The sequence below is a fragment of the Manis javanica genome, chromosome 1, assembly GCF_040802235.1.
Source record: "Manis javanica isolate MJ-LG chromosome 1, MJ_LKY, whole genome shotgun sequence".
Lineage (NCBI taxonomy): Eukaryota > Metazoa > Chordata > Mammalia > Pholidota > Manidae > Manis > Manis javanica.
The window spans coordinates 151,291,127-151,307,835 of record NC_133156.1 but is presented as its reverse complement, the minus strand read 5'-3'; the positions used below and the strand labels follow the sequence as shown (position 1 = coordinate 151,307,835).

Genomic DNA, 16,709 nt, shown 5'->3' with positions numbered 1-16,709 from the left:
AGGGCATCTCTCATTTATTGATCAAATGGTTGTTAACAACAATAAAATTCTGTATAGGGGGGTCAATGCTCAATGCACAATCATTAATCCATCTCAAGCCTAATTCTTGTCAGTCTCCAATCTTCTGAAGCATAACGAACAAGTTCTTACATGGTGAACAGTACAAGGGCATTCATCACAGAAACTTTCGGTTCTGATCACGCATCATGAACTATAAACAATCAGGTCAAATATGAATATTCGTTTGATTTTTATACTTGATTTATATGTGGATCCCACATTTCTCCCTTTATTATTATTATTATTATTATTTTTAATAAAATGCTGAAGTGGTAGGTAGATGCAAGATAAAGTTAGAAAACACAGTTTAGTGTTGTAAGAGAGCAATTGTAGATGATCAGGGGTGTGCCTGTAGACTATGTGCTAATCCGAGCTAGACAAGGGCATTAAAACATCCACGGATGCAGAAGCTTTCTCTCAAAACATAAAACCTTTAAATTTTTATAGGGAATATTTACACCTGGTTGTAAAATAATCAGCAAGTATAGAAGGCCTTATAAATGAAAAGGACTAAGACCTCCTGCTTCCGCAGACGTGTTCCCAATTGGAGTCCATTCTGAACTGTTTCTGGTATTGGCCCCTGGCACTTACCTCCATTTCCTCAGCTAATATGCAAGTGATTTTTATTCATTTTTGACATTGACTTTTGCTGGTAAGTCAGGATTTCGTTCACTTAAGCCTGCTTCCCATATCCTCAGTCCTCCCACTAGTTATCCAACCACTTTCAGATCCTTTATTGGCTACCTTTGTAATTGTACAGATGGTACTTACCAGTAGCTTCTGTTTGTGATTTGTAGGCATCTTTTGTTAGATGAGGGCTCCCACTCTGCTAGATTGAGGATATCCATATGTCTACCCTTCTCCCTTTTGCCCAACTCAGCCATCTGTGCTTTTATGCTATTAAAAGGTCTAAGTGTTCCTTTTAATTTTACCTTAGGGAGACTTCCCCATTTTTCTTCATATTTGCCCTATGAGAAAATTGATAGTTTTGTTAGATTAGTGACACCACAGGAGTTTTATCTAGACAGAAATTGGGTTAAAATTGGGCTCGTCAAATTCTAAGATCACTCTCCAAATCAGATTTAGATGCAGTTAGTATTACTGTTTTCCACAGGGAAATAGTGTTGTAATTTGTTAAAGATTTCATTATAGCAAATGCCACTTTTTAACCTAGTGTGTGTGTGTGCATGTGTGTGTGTGTCTGTGTCTATTCAACATGAATATCCTAGAAAGAAGAAAAAAATGCTTAAGGAATCTCACTGTTTTCTATTTTAATTTCAGTCTGGTATTACAAAATATACTGTTTGTATTGGTACCATTACCTATATTTATGTTGTAACATATTTCAAAGAAAATTCATTTAGTGACTTAGTTCTTTGTTAAAATACGATTTTAACATGTAAAAAATTACACTAAAACAAGTTTCTTTTTGCTTTTTAATTAACTTTCTGAAAGAAAACAACTAATTTGGTTTATGTCAATAGCAAATGTACTTAAAATGGAAATTAGAGAATTCAACAATATCACTCTGATCAATTCAAATCTACTTAAAAGTAGGAGAAACTGTTTTGTAATTGGCGCTAACCCTGAAATATTTGTGCAGGCCACCATCCGGTCCCGGAGGAGCCCAGGAGGTGAGAACCACCTCGACTTTTCTCGCAGGGGGTCTTGCAACCCTGGCCTGAGCCTTCTCATCATAGAGCCCTTTAGTGTAAAATAGCTCAAGAGTTCGTTTTTTATTTTGTCAAACTCCTTCCTGTATTTCTCACTTTTTTATCCTATAGAATAATTTTTTTTAACCCACAGGATAAATAATGTCTCTTCCTGATTACAGAATACACGAAGACTTCTCTCACATCCCCCTTTGTTTTTGGACATACCTTTTTCCTAAAACCATTCTGTATGATATTTCTAAGACTCTTGGTTCTATCAGTAGTCTTCTAAAATGCATCAGCACGCCAAAAAGACTGTGCCCTAAGGGATGACTGTGTTTAGCGTATGAAGAGTGGCCTCTCATGCTAGGCTCTTGTAGAGAAAATGGAAGCTCTGTGGCCAGGATTCTTAACTGACCCCAGTCTGCTTGCCGGCTGAGGAGAGAAAGGGTAATGACTTAGTGTTATAAGTGCCTGTTATTAAGAGGCTTTGCTCTCCCTCCCTCTCAGCAGGGGCCGGCAGCTGCGCAGACCAGAACCCAAGGCTTTCACTTCACTGTTGATGGGAATAAGAGGTCGTCTGCTAAAGTTTCAGATTCAGTAAGTTTGTTGTGTTTTGTTCCATTATAAATGATTTTCTAGGTTTTACAGGACTAATGCCTGTACTAGTTTTTAATGTATTGGAGTAATACACAGGTCTTACAGGAAAAATTTCTTATTCCAGTACATGCTCACATTATTTTGGGTATAATAATAATTATAGTACAAATATAAACATAGATATTAACAGTTTTGCTGATAGCTGTTATGTATTTATTAACCAGATTAAAATTTAAGTGAAGCAACTACAAAAACATACAAATAAACAGTAAGTGACAACGTGTAGTATTTACTGTGACAGATGATCAAGCAGGACCATACCCACTTGTGTGTAGACAGCCTCTTGTGGGTTTGGTGGGCCATTCCGCTCCCTGTTGAAGAAACCGAAATTTGCTTGCAAGTTTTCTCATAAGCCCACAATAGCTGTTGAACACTAGTTGGCACCCTCTCGGTGGTCATGAACAGAAACACGGTCCTGAAAGCAGTAGTAGCTCTCAGTTCTTAGGTAGTCTCCAGCTGGAATGTGGGCCTCTGTGATTGGCGTCTATTCCTTTCATCGTACATTGTCATGGGAAACGGAGGTCACAGGTGGAGACTCACAATCAACACCACGTTATCAGTTTAGATGTATAGACACATATGTTTATGGGTATTAACACACAAAGGGACAGTAACTAAAGTGACAATTGGAAAGAAGCCACGCTTAGAGCTGGTGTCTTGGTCCCTGTTGCTGCTTCCCTCTGCTGCTGTCCCCATGTGAGGTGTACTTTTAGTTCTCAGCATTTCACCTAATGGTGGGTTTCCTAGTCCCACAGGGTAGATGCTCTGCCATTCCTGAGCTCTGTGTGCTGGCCCCTCTAACTGTGAGAGTACCACCACCACTCACGCGCCTCCAGCCTTTGTAGCTTGGAGTCCCAGTGCAAGATGGAGGTCCTCGGGGTGCAATTGCTCTGTTTTTTGTAGTACCTCTTGGACTTTCTCCAAGCTCCAAGGTAACCAGTCTGAGTGGTGTAGCTGAACAGGTGACTGATGGGTGAACCTCTCTTTTGCAGATTTCGGCGCAGTACCCAGTAGTGGACCATGAATTTGACGCCGTGGTGGTAGGCGCCGGAGGAGCAGGCTTGCGAGCTGCATTTGGCCTCTCAGAGGCGGGGTTTAACACGGCCTGCATTACAAAGCTCTTTCCGACCAGGTCACACACTGTCGCCGCCCAGGTAGGAGAAAGGGGCTCTGCTAGTGCTCTTGGCACCGGCACAGCCCAGCTGTCTACCTGACCAGCCGCCTGCCCCAGGCCACCTTGCCACTGTGCTCCACCCACACTTAACCTCTTTCTGCTCTTTGCACCCACTTCGCTCACTTAGCATGGGGGGTGGGGGTCCCCTGCCTACTCTGCCCCCTGAAGCTGTTGCCTGGATCCTGCTGTCACTCTGTTTCTGTCTCAGTCACACTGGGTCTTGTGCACCCATCCAGTGCTCCCTGCCCCCATTTCATGGCTTTATCTTCACTGTGCTCACCCGATCTGGTGTGAGCTGGTCTGTGATTCATGCCTCCTGCCTCATCCTCAGGCAGGCCTTGTTAAGTGTGAGGGTGATGACCTTTGATGATAGCCTTAGTGTGCAGGACAGAAAAATGGTGGCCACTGAATACTCTGAATTTAGGGAAAGGGTAAAAGTAAGGTGACAGTTACACATGGTGAAATTATAATTCTGTTCCGTCATTACAGGCACGCTGTAGGTAGTCCCCAGCTTGTATTTGACAGTGTTCCAAAGTCATTTGACTTTCTTTTCTGGTATTCGGAGCACATTTCCTCAGGGACAGCAGTGTGTGGCAACTTTCCAGGGACCAGTAAGCACCACCTAATCATCTCTAGCAGGAACAGACTGTATCAGAGTCCAGCAACATTCTCAGGCCCTTAGGTGCCCAGGTACTTTGTTCTAAAGCTGTACTTCATAAACTAAAGAGCAAATAATACGTATCTTTGGAGAACTTGTTGTGTAAAAGGAAAAGTATGTGTAAACATCATTCTAAATTATGTTGCAAAACTGTTTGGATAGTGCAGTGTGAATAAACTGAAAAGAAAAGGATTGCTGTACTTGAGTGGTGGTTCTTGAGGGAAGAAGGTTTAGTGGTGAAAGGGTGAGCAGGTGGGGCCCCACCCAGTGTGTCCCTGAAGCACCCTGGTCTGCGTGTGCCAGAGGGATGGTTGGTGTTACTTCAGACCAGCTTTCTACAGTCTCCTGTCACTCTGCTCCTTAAGATCTTTATCAGCATGGTGTTTGGGTTCAGTGGCGGGAGGGAGGGGTCAGGGAAGGGAGGAGGGGTGAGTGTGGTAACTTGCTGCAGGTCTGCTACGAGGTTCTTGGCTCTGCTGTGACTTAACCTTGTAATTAAAACATAAGTGGGAAACTGAGGCACAGCAGCACCGAGTCGGGAGGGAATTAGAATGTGGGTCTGCTTGGCTCAAAAGTTGTGATTGAATAACTGTTGGGAGAAGAGAAGGACATTCGCAAATGTGCTTTGTGAAAAATTCACCTGTGAAAAAGATACGGTCTAAAGAAGACTGGTCCAGTGTTAAGTTGGGGAGGAAAAGGGCTGTGGTGTTTTCTGTGACTGAGGATGGAGACAACAGGGTGAGGCAGCTAGGGGACCGGGCACAGCAGAGGGAGGTGCAGTGTGGGTCCTGGAACTCTGCGTTTGGAGTTTATTACTTGACAGTAAGCACTTCCTGTCTTTAACACTTGCCACTAAATATTGTTGGGAACGTTTGTCATAAAACTATGCAAATGGGGTTGTTGAGTTTCTTTCATGTGCCAGGTTTGGTAAGCAGTAAGCACTGTGCATGTAACCTCTCACTTAAGCTTCCAGGCAACTCTTGGAGGAGTCTAGCTTCATGTCCCTGTCATGGATTGGGAGGCTGAGGCTGAGGGATGCTGTAACTTGGCCCCTGTCACTAGCCTGGGAGGCGAGGAAGTGAGACTTGGAATCTGTCAGGCAGAGCCGCCTCCTCTGTAAGGAAGGTCCCACAGCCTATTCGCAGTCAGCCCCCTTGCGATTTTCTCACAGGTGGTTGGCTTTCCTGAGGGGGCAGCTGAGAGCTGAGCCTGGAAGACATCCCTGGGATGCCCACCTGTAGCTCCTAAGCTTACTCTCTGTTTTCAGGGAGGAATCAATGCTGCTCTGGGGAACATGGAGGAGGACAACTGGAGGTGGCACTTCTATGATACCGTAAAGGGCTCCGACTGGCTGGGGGACCAGGATGCCATCCACTACATGACAGAACAGGCCCCTGCCTCAGTGGTTGAGGTGAGCCCTTGAATGGACTGTCCTAATGCAGAAGAGGGACCAGGGCAGAGGTGGCTGGCCGGGAGGATGGCAAGCTGGCCAGACGAGGGAAATCTCTCCTGTTATTAACCATTTGACTCACTTAATAGAGAAACTCTTCTCTTGATGTAGTGCTGAGATTTTCATAGATGATATGAGTTTCAGGTTTGCAGGGTTATATTGAAGTTGTTCAGTGTAAACTAGCATGAATATCATGATTCTTTTAAGTTTCTAGGTGTATGTTTGTGTTTCACAGCTGGAGAATTACGGCATGCCATTCAGCAGAACTGAAGATGGGAAGATCTACCAGCGCGCTTTTGGTGGACAGAGCCTCAAGTTTGGGAAAGGCGGGCAGGCCCATCGGTGCTGCTGTGTGGCTGACCGCACTGGCCACTCGCTGCTGCACACGTTGTATGGAAGGGTGAGGCCTCCCTGAGAGTGCAAGGTGGCAGTGTGTGGTCTGGTCAGCCCAGACGTGTCCATAAGTCAAAAGGTTGCTCCTGGCGTCACATTAGCAGCAGCATGTCCTCTCAGGGTCACTCAGACAGTGGCAGAATGACTTGATAGGCCATGTACTCTAAGTTTAATTTGTAAGTGTGTATCTTAGAAAGTGGTGATCATTACACACCAGGCTTGAGTTCATGATCTGTCTTGATGAAAGTGTTAGGAGAGTATTCCCAGGTTCATCTCAGTTTGTGAACCAATTGATCTATTTTCATACTTAACTGTTAAAACTGGACTAAGCCTGCAGGGGCAGGAGTCACTGGCTAATGGAGGCCAGCTTTGGCCTGGCCAGATGGTCAGTATTCCGAGTAATATTGAGTAGGTATAATCAGTGTTCTGAAGTCTTGCTTTCAAATGGGAACTGTCATTGACTTGCAGCTGTTAGGACACCAGTGGCTTCTGTGGCCCCGTGTGTAGACAAATATGTGATAGGACCTGCCCATCCCTCTGAATTGTGTATTGTGCAGGTAGCTGCAGGTTCACGAGCCATTTCTGTTACCTGAGGGGACTGTCAGACCCAGGGCCCGGGCTGGCTCTGTCCAGTTGAACCTTCTGCTATGGTAAACTTGCTTCTCTGTGCTGTCTAGTCCTGCAGCTGTCAGCCACATGTGGCCATTACAGATAACAGCCATTGTGCTGAGGGGCTGAGTATTTCATTTAGATCAAGTTGCCATGTGTGGCAAGCAACTCCCTTAGAGCACAGCCCAGTCCAAGTCGAACCCCGTGGTCCGTGGGCCCCAGCTCTGGTGTCACTGTGAAGGGAGCATAGTCTGTGTGCAGAGACAGAAAACCTGGAATGCCTCTTAGGGTCATGTGGAAGTAGGATGTGTTACCATGTTACCGATCCTCTCCTGGCATGCACTGATGTGCTGTGTGTCCTTTTATGGTTGGTTTATGCCACTGAGAGCAGGGTGCCTTCTGTGTTACACCAGCATCCACACTGTCATCTGGTTGAGTGTGTGCCCTCTTCCCAGCCTGGCGCTCTCCTAGGGTTTCCCTAATCCATCCTCCATGATCCAGAGCAAGGTCTTCAGGCTGTTCACATGGGCAACACCGCCGTAAATATTGGTTTTAAACAGTTTTATGCAGTTGAAAACGGATCCCTGTTTTCTTGTTTTTCAGTCTCTGCGATATGATACCAGCTATTTTGTAGAGTATTTTGCCTTGGACCTTTTGATGGAAGATGGGGAGTGCCGTGGTGTGGTCGCACTGTGCATAGAGGACGGGTCTATCCATCGCATAAGAGCCAAGAACACTGTTGTAGCTACTGGGTAGGAGTCTGATTTCTGTCTTAACCAATTTCTCTGTGGGGAAGTTGAGTTTCTCCTTCTTTACTGTCATGATGGAGGCTTTAGGGAGTAATGGTTCAGGCACAGGCCAGGGCCTACCCCATTAGGGATTACAGGCTTGGCCAGCCTCAGTCCCTCATCTTCGTGGGCGGAGAGGGGGAGTGCGAAGGAACACTGCCTTGGAGGTGCATGAGACAGTGTCACTACCTCACAGCTGGGAGGGCCTGAGAGTAAGCTGGGTCTAGAGAGTCCCATGACATTTCATAGAACAATATCTTTTTTGCTTTGGTGGGTGCTGTGTCTTTGCTAATAGTAGATAGGTGCTTGTTTTCATGTGGTGAAAATGAGTGAATTCCATTTTATATACCATCAGTCTTTTACCTTAGGCCTTCAAAGAAGTGAGTCCATAAACATTCAGGATACAAAAGTAACACATGTACCAGGGAAATCACTCAAGCAGCATGAAGAGTACTAAGGTGCAAATGCAGGGGCCTTCTCCGTACCCCAGGCTCCCATCCCAGTTGCCCAGGGCCTTCTGTGTTACACCAGCATCCGCACCACTCCCTTGGAACCATTAGCAGGGAGGTCCTAACGGGATGTTCGGGCAGTCATTCTCTGCTGGCCCATCTGTTTCCCAGAGGGTACGGACGCACCTACTTCAGCTGCACGTCTGCCCACACCAGCACCGGCGATGGCACAGCCATGATCACGCGGGCGGGCCTTCCCTGCCAGGACTTGGAGTTCATTCAGTTCCACCCCACAGGTAGGCCAGCACTGCCTGTGGGCTGGGGACCTTGTCCTCTGTACCTGTGGGATGCTCCTCTGTACTTAGAGATGCTAACACCTTTCTGATTACCTGACCACTCATCTCAGACCCACCCTGTCCTTACCTCAGGATCTTTCCCTGTTTCTCCTGCGGCAGTCCAAGTCACCATCCTAACCCTAAACTGCCTCGGCCTGTATTCAGCCCCGGTGGGGAGCCACAGCTGTGAGGCAGCGCCCCTTCCCTTGCCAGGCTGCCAGCTGCAGAGGGTAGGGGCGGGTCTGTTTCATTTCCTGGTGTCTTCACAGTGCCCAGCACACAGTAGGGCCTCGGTGTTTACTGAGTGTATATCCTGTGAGGAAGGGGACACATTTGACCAAAAGACTGGCCTGGGCAGACTGGAGGGCTGTAGGGAGAGCACTGGGCTGCTGGGTCACAGGGCAGCAAGCTCGGATACAGCTGTGACAGGCATCTCTGGGAGGTGCCAGTCGTGGGTGGGGGTGGTCTCCTCAAGGGTCAGGGTGAGGCTGGAGAAGCAGGTCTGGGAGAGCTTGGGAACTGTCATCCAGAAGCAGATCTGGGGGTGGGGGAAGCGAGAGCAGCCTCCTGGGGGAGAGGACTCTCCTGCTGGACTCTGGGTGGCTTCTTACTGCCTGTCAGCTGAGGAAGCCCCACACAGTAGCAGCTGCCACTGTGCTAAGGCGCTAGTCCTGTTACTCCTCTTCGCTCTGTCAGCATGTTCTTCCTGATCCTTGTTAGGGTTGAAATATATGAAATGTATTAGGTGGGGTTTTGATTATTATTTTTAATCAATAAAATGTCTGAGACATCTGAATTACCTCTAATTTATTTAGAACTCCATTTCTTGATTCTTTTCTGTGAACCCACCACTGGGGAAAATGCCATTGAAACTAGGAAAACTGGAGGACAGATGAGATGCAGGAATCAGCATGCTTGTTCCAACAGCAGGACACCCCTCTCTGCACTGATGAAGGGTGGCTATCAAGTTGCATTGGTTTATGTATTTATCTCTTTGTAAAATGCAAGTGAGTGCCTGGCATTCTTGTTTCATTACATTGAGGGATGACGCTGAGGCTCGGCTCAGACCCTGCTGTGTTGTTAAGGTTGGACTTGGGCTCTGCCCTTTGAGCTATGGGGTGTTGCTGCAGTTCCTAGTTTTGTGTATATCTGAAAATGGGGAGAAGCATCTGGGGTCATTGTAGAACTAAAGAATTGACTTTATCAAGTACCACAAAGTATTAACCGCAGCAGTTACGATCATTGTTTGATTACTTTAGGTACAGACTTTTGAAGCTGGTTTCCCAACCTAAACAGGTAATAATTTCATGGTGCAAAAGGGCGCTCAAAAATTAAAACAAAACCTGGATTGGTTGTGGTGAAAGTCTAGAATAGTGTCATCAGAGTGCTCAGAGCTTCATCACCAGTTAGGCAGCTGTCCCTTCTCATTGCTGTGTTCATACTTCTTGTTATCAAAACTTCCCACTACTGTGGGGGATCTCACTCCCCAACTTCAAACTCTACTACAAAGCCATAGTAATCAAGACAGTTTGGTACTGGCACAAGAACAGAGCCACAGACCAGTGGAACAGAATAGAGGCCCCAGATATTAACCCAGTCATATATGGTCAATTAATATATGATAAAGGAGCCATGGCCATACAATGGGTAAATGACAGTCTATTCAACAGATGGTGCTGGCAAAACTGTACAGCTACATGTAAGAGAATGAAACTGGATCACTGTCTAACCCCATACACAAAAGTAAATTCAAAATGGATCAAAGACCTGAATGTAAGTCATGAAACCATAAAACTCTTAGAAAAAAAACATAGGCAAAAATCTCTTCGACATAAACATTAGCAACTTCTTCATGAACATATCTCCCCAGGCAAGGAAAACACAAACAAAAATGAACAAGAGGGACTATATCATGCTGAAAAGCTTCTGTACAGCAAAGTACACCATCAATAGAACAAAAAGGTACCCTGCAGTATGGGAGAATATGTTCGTAAATGACAGATCCGATAAACGCTTGACATCCAAAATCTATAAAGAGCTCACACGCGTCAACAAACAAAAAGCAAATAATCCAATTAAAAAATGGGCAGAGGAGCTGAACAGACAATTCTCCAAAGAAGAAATTCAGATGGCCAACAGACCCATGAAAAGATGCTCCACATCGCTAGTTATCAGAGAAATGCAAATTAAAACTACAATGAGGTATCACCTCACACCAGTAAGGATGGCTATCATCCAAAAGACAAACAACGACAAATGTTGGCGAGGTTGTGGAGGAAGGAGAACCCTCCTACACTGCTGGTGGGAATGTAAATTAGTTCAACCATTGTGGAAAGCAGTATGGAGGTTCCTCAAAAAGCTCAAAATAGACTTACCATTTGACCCAGGAATTCCACTTCTAGGAATTTACCCTACAAATGCAGCACTCCAGTTTGAAAAAGATAGATGCACCCCTGTTCATCACAGCACTATTTACAATAGCCAAGAAATGGAAGCAACCTAAGTGTCCATCAGTAGATGAATGGATAAGGAAGATGTGGTACATATACACAATGGAATAGTATTTGGCCATAAGAAGAAAACAAATCCTACCATTTGCAACAACATGGATGGAGCTAGAGGGTATTATGCTCAGTGAAATAAGCCAAGCGGAGAAAGACAAATACCAATGATTTCACTCATCTGTGGAGTATAAGAACAAAGGAAAAACTGAAGGAACAAAACAGCAGCAGAATCACAGAACCCAAGAATGGACTAACAGTTACCAAAGGGAAAGAGACTGGGGAGAATGGGAGGATAGGGTGGAGAAGAAGAAAGGGGGTATTATGATTAGCATGTATAATGTGGGGGGTGGGAGAAAGGGGAGGGCTGTGTAACAGAAGACAAGTAGTGATTCTACAACATCTTACTATCCTGATGGACAGTGACTGTAATGGGGTTTGTGGGGGGGACTTGGGGTAGGGGAAAGCCTAGTAAACATAATGTTCTTCATGTAATTGTAGATTAATGATAACAAAATAAAATAAAATAAAAAGCTTCCCACTACTCCTTAACTTTTCCTCTTACTCTGTTTTAAAATGTCCTTTGCCAGCCCTTTTCCATCTTCGTCCCAAAAATGTCTTGAAAAAGATACTTGCATTTGAAACAGACATGGCAGTTGTCAGGTCAAAACACTGAGTGTGTCGCATCCTTCACAGGCATATATGGCGCTGGTTGTCTCATTACGGAAGGTTGCCGTGGAGAGGGAGGCATCCTCATTAACAGTCAAGGCGAGAGGTTCATGGAACGATACGCCCCCGTTGCAAAAGACCTGGCATCCAGGGATGTGGTGTCTCGGTCCATGACTCTGGAAATGCGTGAAGGAAGGTTTGTGTGACTATCTCCAAAGGTGTTTGAGAGCACACCTGCCTTACCTGGTGGCTCTTGTTTACATCTGCATTTAACATGGGGAGGTGTGGTTTCTGTGTTTCACAACCTACCCCAGCCCACCTCTGTCCTCTGCCTTACGTGCGATGCCATCTTACCAGGGGCTGCGGGCCTGAGAAGGACCACGTGTACCTGCAGCTTCATCATCTGCCCCCCGAGCAGCTGGCCATGCGCCTGCCTGGCATCTCAGAGACGGCCATGATCTTTGCGGGCGTGGATGTTACCAAGGAGCCGATCCCCGTCCTTCCCACCGTGCATTACAACATGGGTGGTGTCCCCACCAACTACAAGGGGCAGGTGACAAAGCCAAGCACTCCCACGGAGGGAAGGAGGGCAGATCTGCGGGCCTGCTGCACCATTGTGCCTTTAGTCTTCGTTAGAGGAGAAGACGGATGTTTTCCCCAAGGAAGCTTTGTGCCGTGTGGTCGGCTGCACCAGCTTTAAACTGCTCCTCCCGGAGCAGGTACAGCCTTGGTTACCTTCCAGTTTTTGGATTCCATCCTTAATTAATTGCTAATTATTAATTCCTCCTTAGTAGATAGCACTAGATTTAATATAACTTGACTTTTTCCAGTTTATAATTATTTTCCTATAATCTAGTTGTTTTTACAGTGACCTTAAGTTCTTTACAATGAATACACTTTGATGGTTTGCAGTTCACAGAGGACTTTTCAGTTATTTTAGCCTCATCAGGTGAGGTAGGTAGGAATTTTATTCTGATTTTATAGACGAGTAATAAGTTGGAAGGGTCTGAAATACAACTCAACTCCTCTACCTCCCATTTTAATGTTCTTCTACCTGCCCTATTCCTCTTACCAAGCCCAAAACGATTGTGGAAATAAAGGGGGTTAAGTCAGAAGCAGTGGGCAGGGGGTTGAAATTGCAGGTCTTAGGTATAAAGAACACAATTTAATTTGGCTCCTTGGCTTGGGGTAACCAAGTACAGGACAGATGTGTTGGGGTTCCCTGTAGACAGAGAACATGGGCCTTCACTTCCTCTTCCTTCCCGGACACCAACAGGCTCCCGCTGTGGGGAAGTAGCCTATGCAGAATGCACTGCTTAAACCTCCTATGTCTCCCCCACAGGTTCTGCGACATGTGGACGGCCAGGACCAGGTTGTGCCTGGCCTGTACGCCTGTGGGGAGGCTGCCTGCGCCTCCGTGCATGGTGCCAATCGTCTGGGGGCAAACTCACTCTTGGATCTGGTCGTTTTTGGCCGGGCATGTGCCCTGAGTATCGCTGAATCCTGCAGACCGGGTATGCATCGTCCCAAGTAGCCAGGCTGTGTCATAAGCAGGAGGTCTTTATTTATAAGACCTTGATTTGTAATTGGAACTTTGCTCAGTGATCATACGGTGGTGGTCTGGATTTATCCCCTAGAAGTGAAGAAACAAATTCAGGGATTGACACGGTGATAGACTTGAGACTCGATGCAGGCTAGATGGGGGTTCTAAGAGTTCAGAGGGTGACTCTTTTGGGCCAGATATTTTTTTTTTGCAGTCATTATGTTCTGCTTAGAAAAGTCACTATTAGGAAATAATTATTTTGAAGGGAAGTTTATGTACGTATTACGTGTCTCCCTGCGGTGATAGAACAGACTTCAGTCTATGACTGATTTTTTGTGCTGACTTAATTTGCCAAGGAAAAGACAACATGGGTTTGATGTGCAAGCACTACCGAGAACAGGACAGTTACTGTTGCTCAGACCTTCCAAAGGACCTTCATGTTGGTTATCTTGTCCCCATTTGCTCAGAACAGGGTGTGAGGTGCAGACATTGTTGCCAGGGTGAGGACGATGGGAGCACAGGCCTCTGACCTTATTACACTTCATTAGTGTTAATGGTTCAGATCAGATCTGTTTCTCTTAAACAAAAGCTTTTTGTATTGATTTCCTCTTTTAAAGGGCTTTTTTTTATTATTAATATATTGATATATTCTCTTACACAGGTTTCACAAGAAAAACAATGTGGTTATTACATTCACCCTTATTATCAAGTCCCCCCCATACACCATTGCAGTCACTGTCCATCAGTGTAGTAAGGTGCTATAGAGTCCCTGTTTGTCTTCTCTGCTATACTGCCTTCCCTGTGCCTGCTCCCCCACCTCGTTTTGTTGCATATGTTTTTTTGAATCTGAGAAGTTGTTTCTCGTTTTAGGAGTGGAATTCGTGGGTCAAATGGTATTTCTATGTTTAGTTTTTTGAGGAATCTCCATGTTGCTTTCCACAATGGTTGAACTAGTTTACATTCCCACCAGCAGTGTAGGAGGGTTCCCCTTTCTCCGCATCCTTGCCAGCATTTGTTCCTAGTCTTCTCTATGTTGGCCATCCTAACTCGTGTGAGGTGATACCTCATTGTGGTTTTAATTTGCGTTTCCTGATGATTAGCAATGTGGAGCATCTTCTCATGTGCTTGTTGGCCATCTGAATTTCTTCTTTGGAGAAGTGTCTGTTCCGATCCTCTGCCCATTTTTTAATAGGGTTGTTTGCTTTTTGGGTGTTGAGGCATGTGAGTTCTTATATATTTTGGATGTTAACCCCTTATCAGATATGTCATTTACAAATATATCCTCCCATACTGTAGGATACCTTTTTGTCCTACTGATGATGTCTTTTGCTATACAGAAGCTTTTTAGCATGATGTAGTCCCATTTGTTCATTTTTTATTTTGTTTCCCTTGCCCGAGGACATGCGTTCAGGAAAAAGTTGCTCATTCTTATGTTCAAGAGATTTTTGCCTATGTTTTCTTCTAAGAGTTTTATGGTTTCATGACTTACATTCAGATCTTTGATCCATTTTGTGTTTACTTTTGTGTATGAGATTAGCCAATAATCCATTTCATTCTCTTGCATGTTAGGTGTCCAGTTTTGCCAACAACAGTTGTTGAAGAGGCTGTCGTTTCCCCATTTGTATGGATTTTAAGTTGGCAAAAGTGATGTAATTGACCTACTAGTTCAACAGAGCCCTTAGTGTAATGAGAGGCTGCACCCCCTTTCATACCTATAGTTACCAGGATGCATAGAATGAAAAGAACAGGTTCCATTTTCAGACACAATGTGTCCCTTGTTCTGACAACAACTCCAGGCTGAAATGCACAGAGGCAAGGTATCCCATCCCTTGGGGAGAGAGACTGCCAGTAACCCTACTTTACATGCAGACCTTGGTCTCCTGGATCTCATATCTCTTGCACTTATTACCTATTGAAGAAGATACCTTTTAAAACATGTTATCCCCTCCCAAAGAAACTTTAAAATCCTTAAAACATGAATTTTTTTAGAAAGCAAGAACACCAAATACTGAGGTTTAGGGAAGAGGATGTGAGTTTCAGGATCAGCAGGAGATGAGTTGGAGGAAGCCAGGCCCCTCCATGTCCCTTATGCTGGTGGCTGAATTGCTGAGACTGTCCTCTGGAGGATGCCATTTTTACCTGCAGAGAGTAACCGTACAAGATGTGTTTGTATCAATCTAATTTTTTAATTTAAGAGATGACTTCTGTTTTGTCCTTTCTGAGATTATTTACTGAACACCTCTTTGCCAGAAATTTTGTCTTGATGTTTGCTCTTTGCCCCAAGTCAGTAGGTGGTCCCTCAGGTGTAGAGTGGTCTGTGCAGAGTATTAGCTCAGGTTATGTGTGCATTTGCCAAACTTCCTGAAAGGCTATAATACACACTTCTTATTCAAAACCCATCTGGTTTTTCTTAATAGTGTTCCAAAGTTAAAAATTCTTGTTTTCTCTCTTTTAGGAGATAAAATTCCTCCAGTTAGGCCAAATGCTGGGGAAGAATCTGTTGTAAATCTTGACAAATTGAGATTTGCTGATGGAAGCATAAGAACATCAGAACTACGACTCAGCATGCAGAAGGTAGGAACCTAGATGGGCTGTGCAGTGCACAGATGGGGCTCATCAGAAGCCCTGATGTGGGGCATGGGGAAGCAACAGAGGATGTATGTGTGTGTGGTATCAAGTAGGATCATAGCAGGGATTGGGCTGGAAGAAGACAGAAGTGCCTGTCCTCCCACATGGAAAGCTGGAAGCAGCTGTGCTGCAGCAGGGACTTGGCCTTCCCTTGTGTGCTCCAGGGTGCTTGCATGCAGCTTCCCTCCACAGATCATCTCTGGCCGTCATGTGTATGTCACAGCCTGAAGGAGGAGGGACATGGGAGGTCCAAGAAGCTCAGTTCCCAGCCGGAGCTTCCTTTAATAAGCAAGTTTCCCGAAAGCCAAGCACATCTCATTGCTGAGAAACTAATCCCATCCATCATCCAATCTAGCTTCCAGCAACTCTGGGAAATGTCCATGAACTGGGTCCATTGATGCCCCTAAATAAAATCAGGAAGAGGGGACCACAGACAGTATGTGGAAAACATGATCTGTGCATTGCTTACTATAAGAGTGTTTGCTCTCTGGATTAGTACATCCATAGGAACGTTACGTGAGGATGGAAGTGCTCTGTGTCTTTGACCACACACGACTGTGGAGCATATGAAATGTGACCAGTCTGACTAAAGAAATGAACTTTACTTAGTTTTAGTTTGAATATAAATAGCTACATTTGATTACCAGCTACTGCATTGGATAGCACAGATACGGAGCAATAAAAATAATATGTAAAGTAGCTAGGAATCAGTCAGATTCTTCTAACAGGGATTTTGGTCCATGAATGAGATCTTTGCCCATTTGAAATTATTTGCAGGAATTTTTGTTAGGGGACATTTTCTGAAAAGGATCCCCTTGCTTTAGTCATATTCTAAAAGTAGTCCAGTGGCACAAACACACAGGAACCACCAAAAGAAAAAAAGTTACATACCTCCATTCTCTTAGGTCTGTGTGGTCTCTCTTCAGTTGGCATTGGGCTTCAGGGAGGCTTCCTGAAGTGGTGAGGACAATAGCACAGTATGTTTCAGGACAGCCAGTCAAGTGACACTATGTAGGACTTTTGTAGGGTACTGATAATTGGGTTGGCGACCAGCTAGGACAGGTAAGATCATTGCATTGGACAACAGGAACCCCCACTCAGACACTGAAATGATGAATCCATGAGAGATACTGAAATAGG

General features: G+C 45.0%; 1 protein-coding gene across 3 annotated transcripts in view; it reads left to right on the top strand.

Moving 5' to 3' along the window:
- The window catches only part of SDHA (succinate dehydrogenase complex flavoprotein subunit A), a 36,183-nt gene that overhangs the window by 2,133 nt on the left and 17,341 nt on the right, over positions 1-16,709 (top strand). For 2 of the 3 annotated variants that reach the window (XM_037015606.2, XM_073238548.1), the window contains exons 2-11: positions 2,223-2,312; positions 3,365-3,526; positions 5,472-5,615; positions 5,890-6,054; positions 7,260-7,408; positions 8,065-8,189; positions 11,426-11,594; positions 11,756-11,951; positions 12,741-12,912; positions 15,397-15,515. In XM_037015606.2, coding sequence (XP_036871501.1) covers positions 2,223-2,312; positions 3,365-3,526; positions 5,472-5,615; positions 5,890-6,054; positions 7,260-7,408; positions 8,065-8,189; positions 11,426-11,594; positions 11,756-11,951; positions 12,741-12,912; positions 15,397-15,515 — 1,491 coding nt within the window. The remainder of the gene's footprint in view (positions 1-2,222; positions 2,313-3,364; positions 3,527-5,471; positions 5,616-5,889; positions 6,055-7,259; positions 7,409-8,064; positions 8,190-11,425; positions 11,595-11,755; positions 11,952-12,740; positions 12,913-15,396; positions 15,516-16,709) is intronic. The other variant, XM_037015607.2, reaches the window with a different exon arrangement.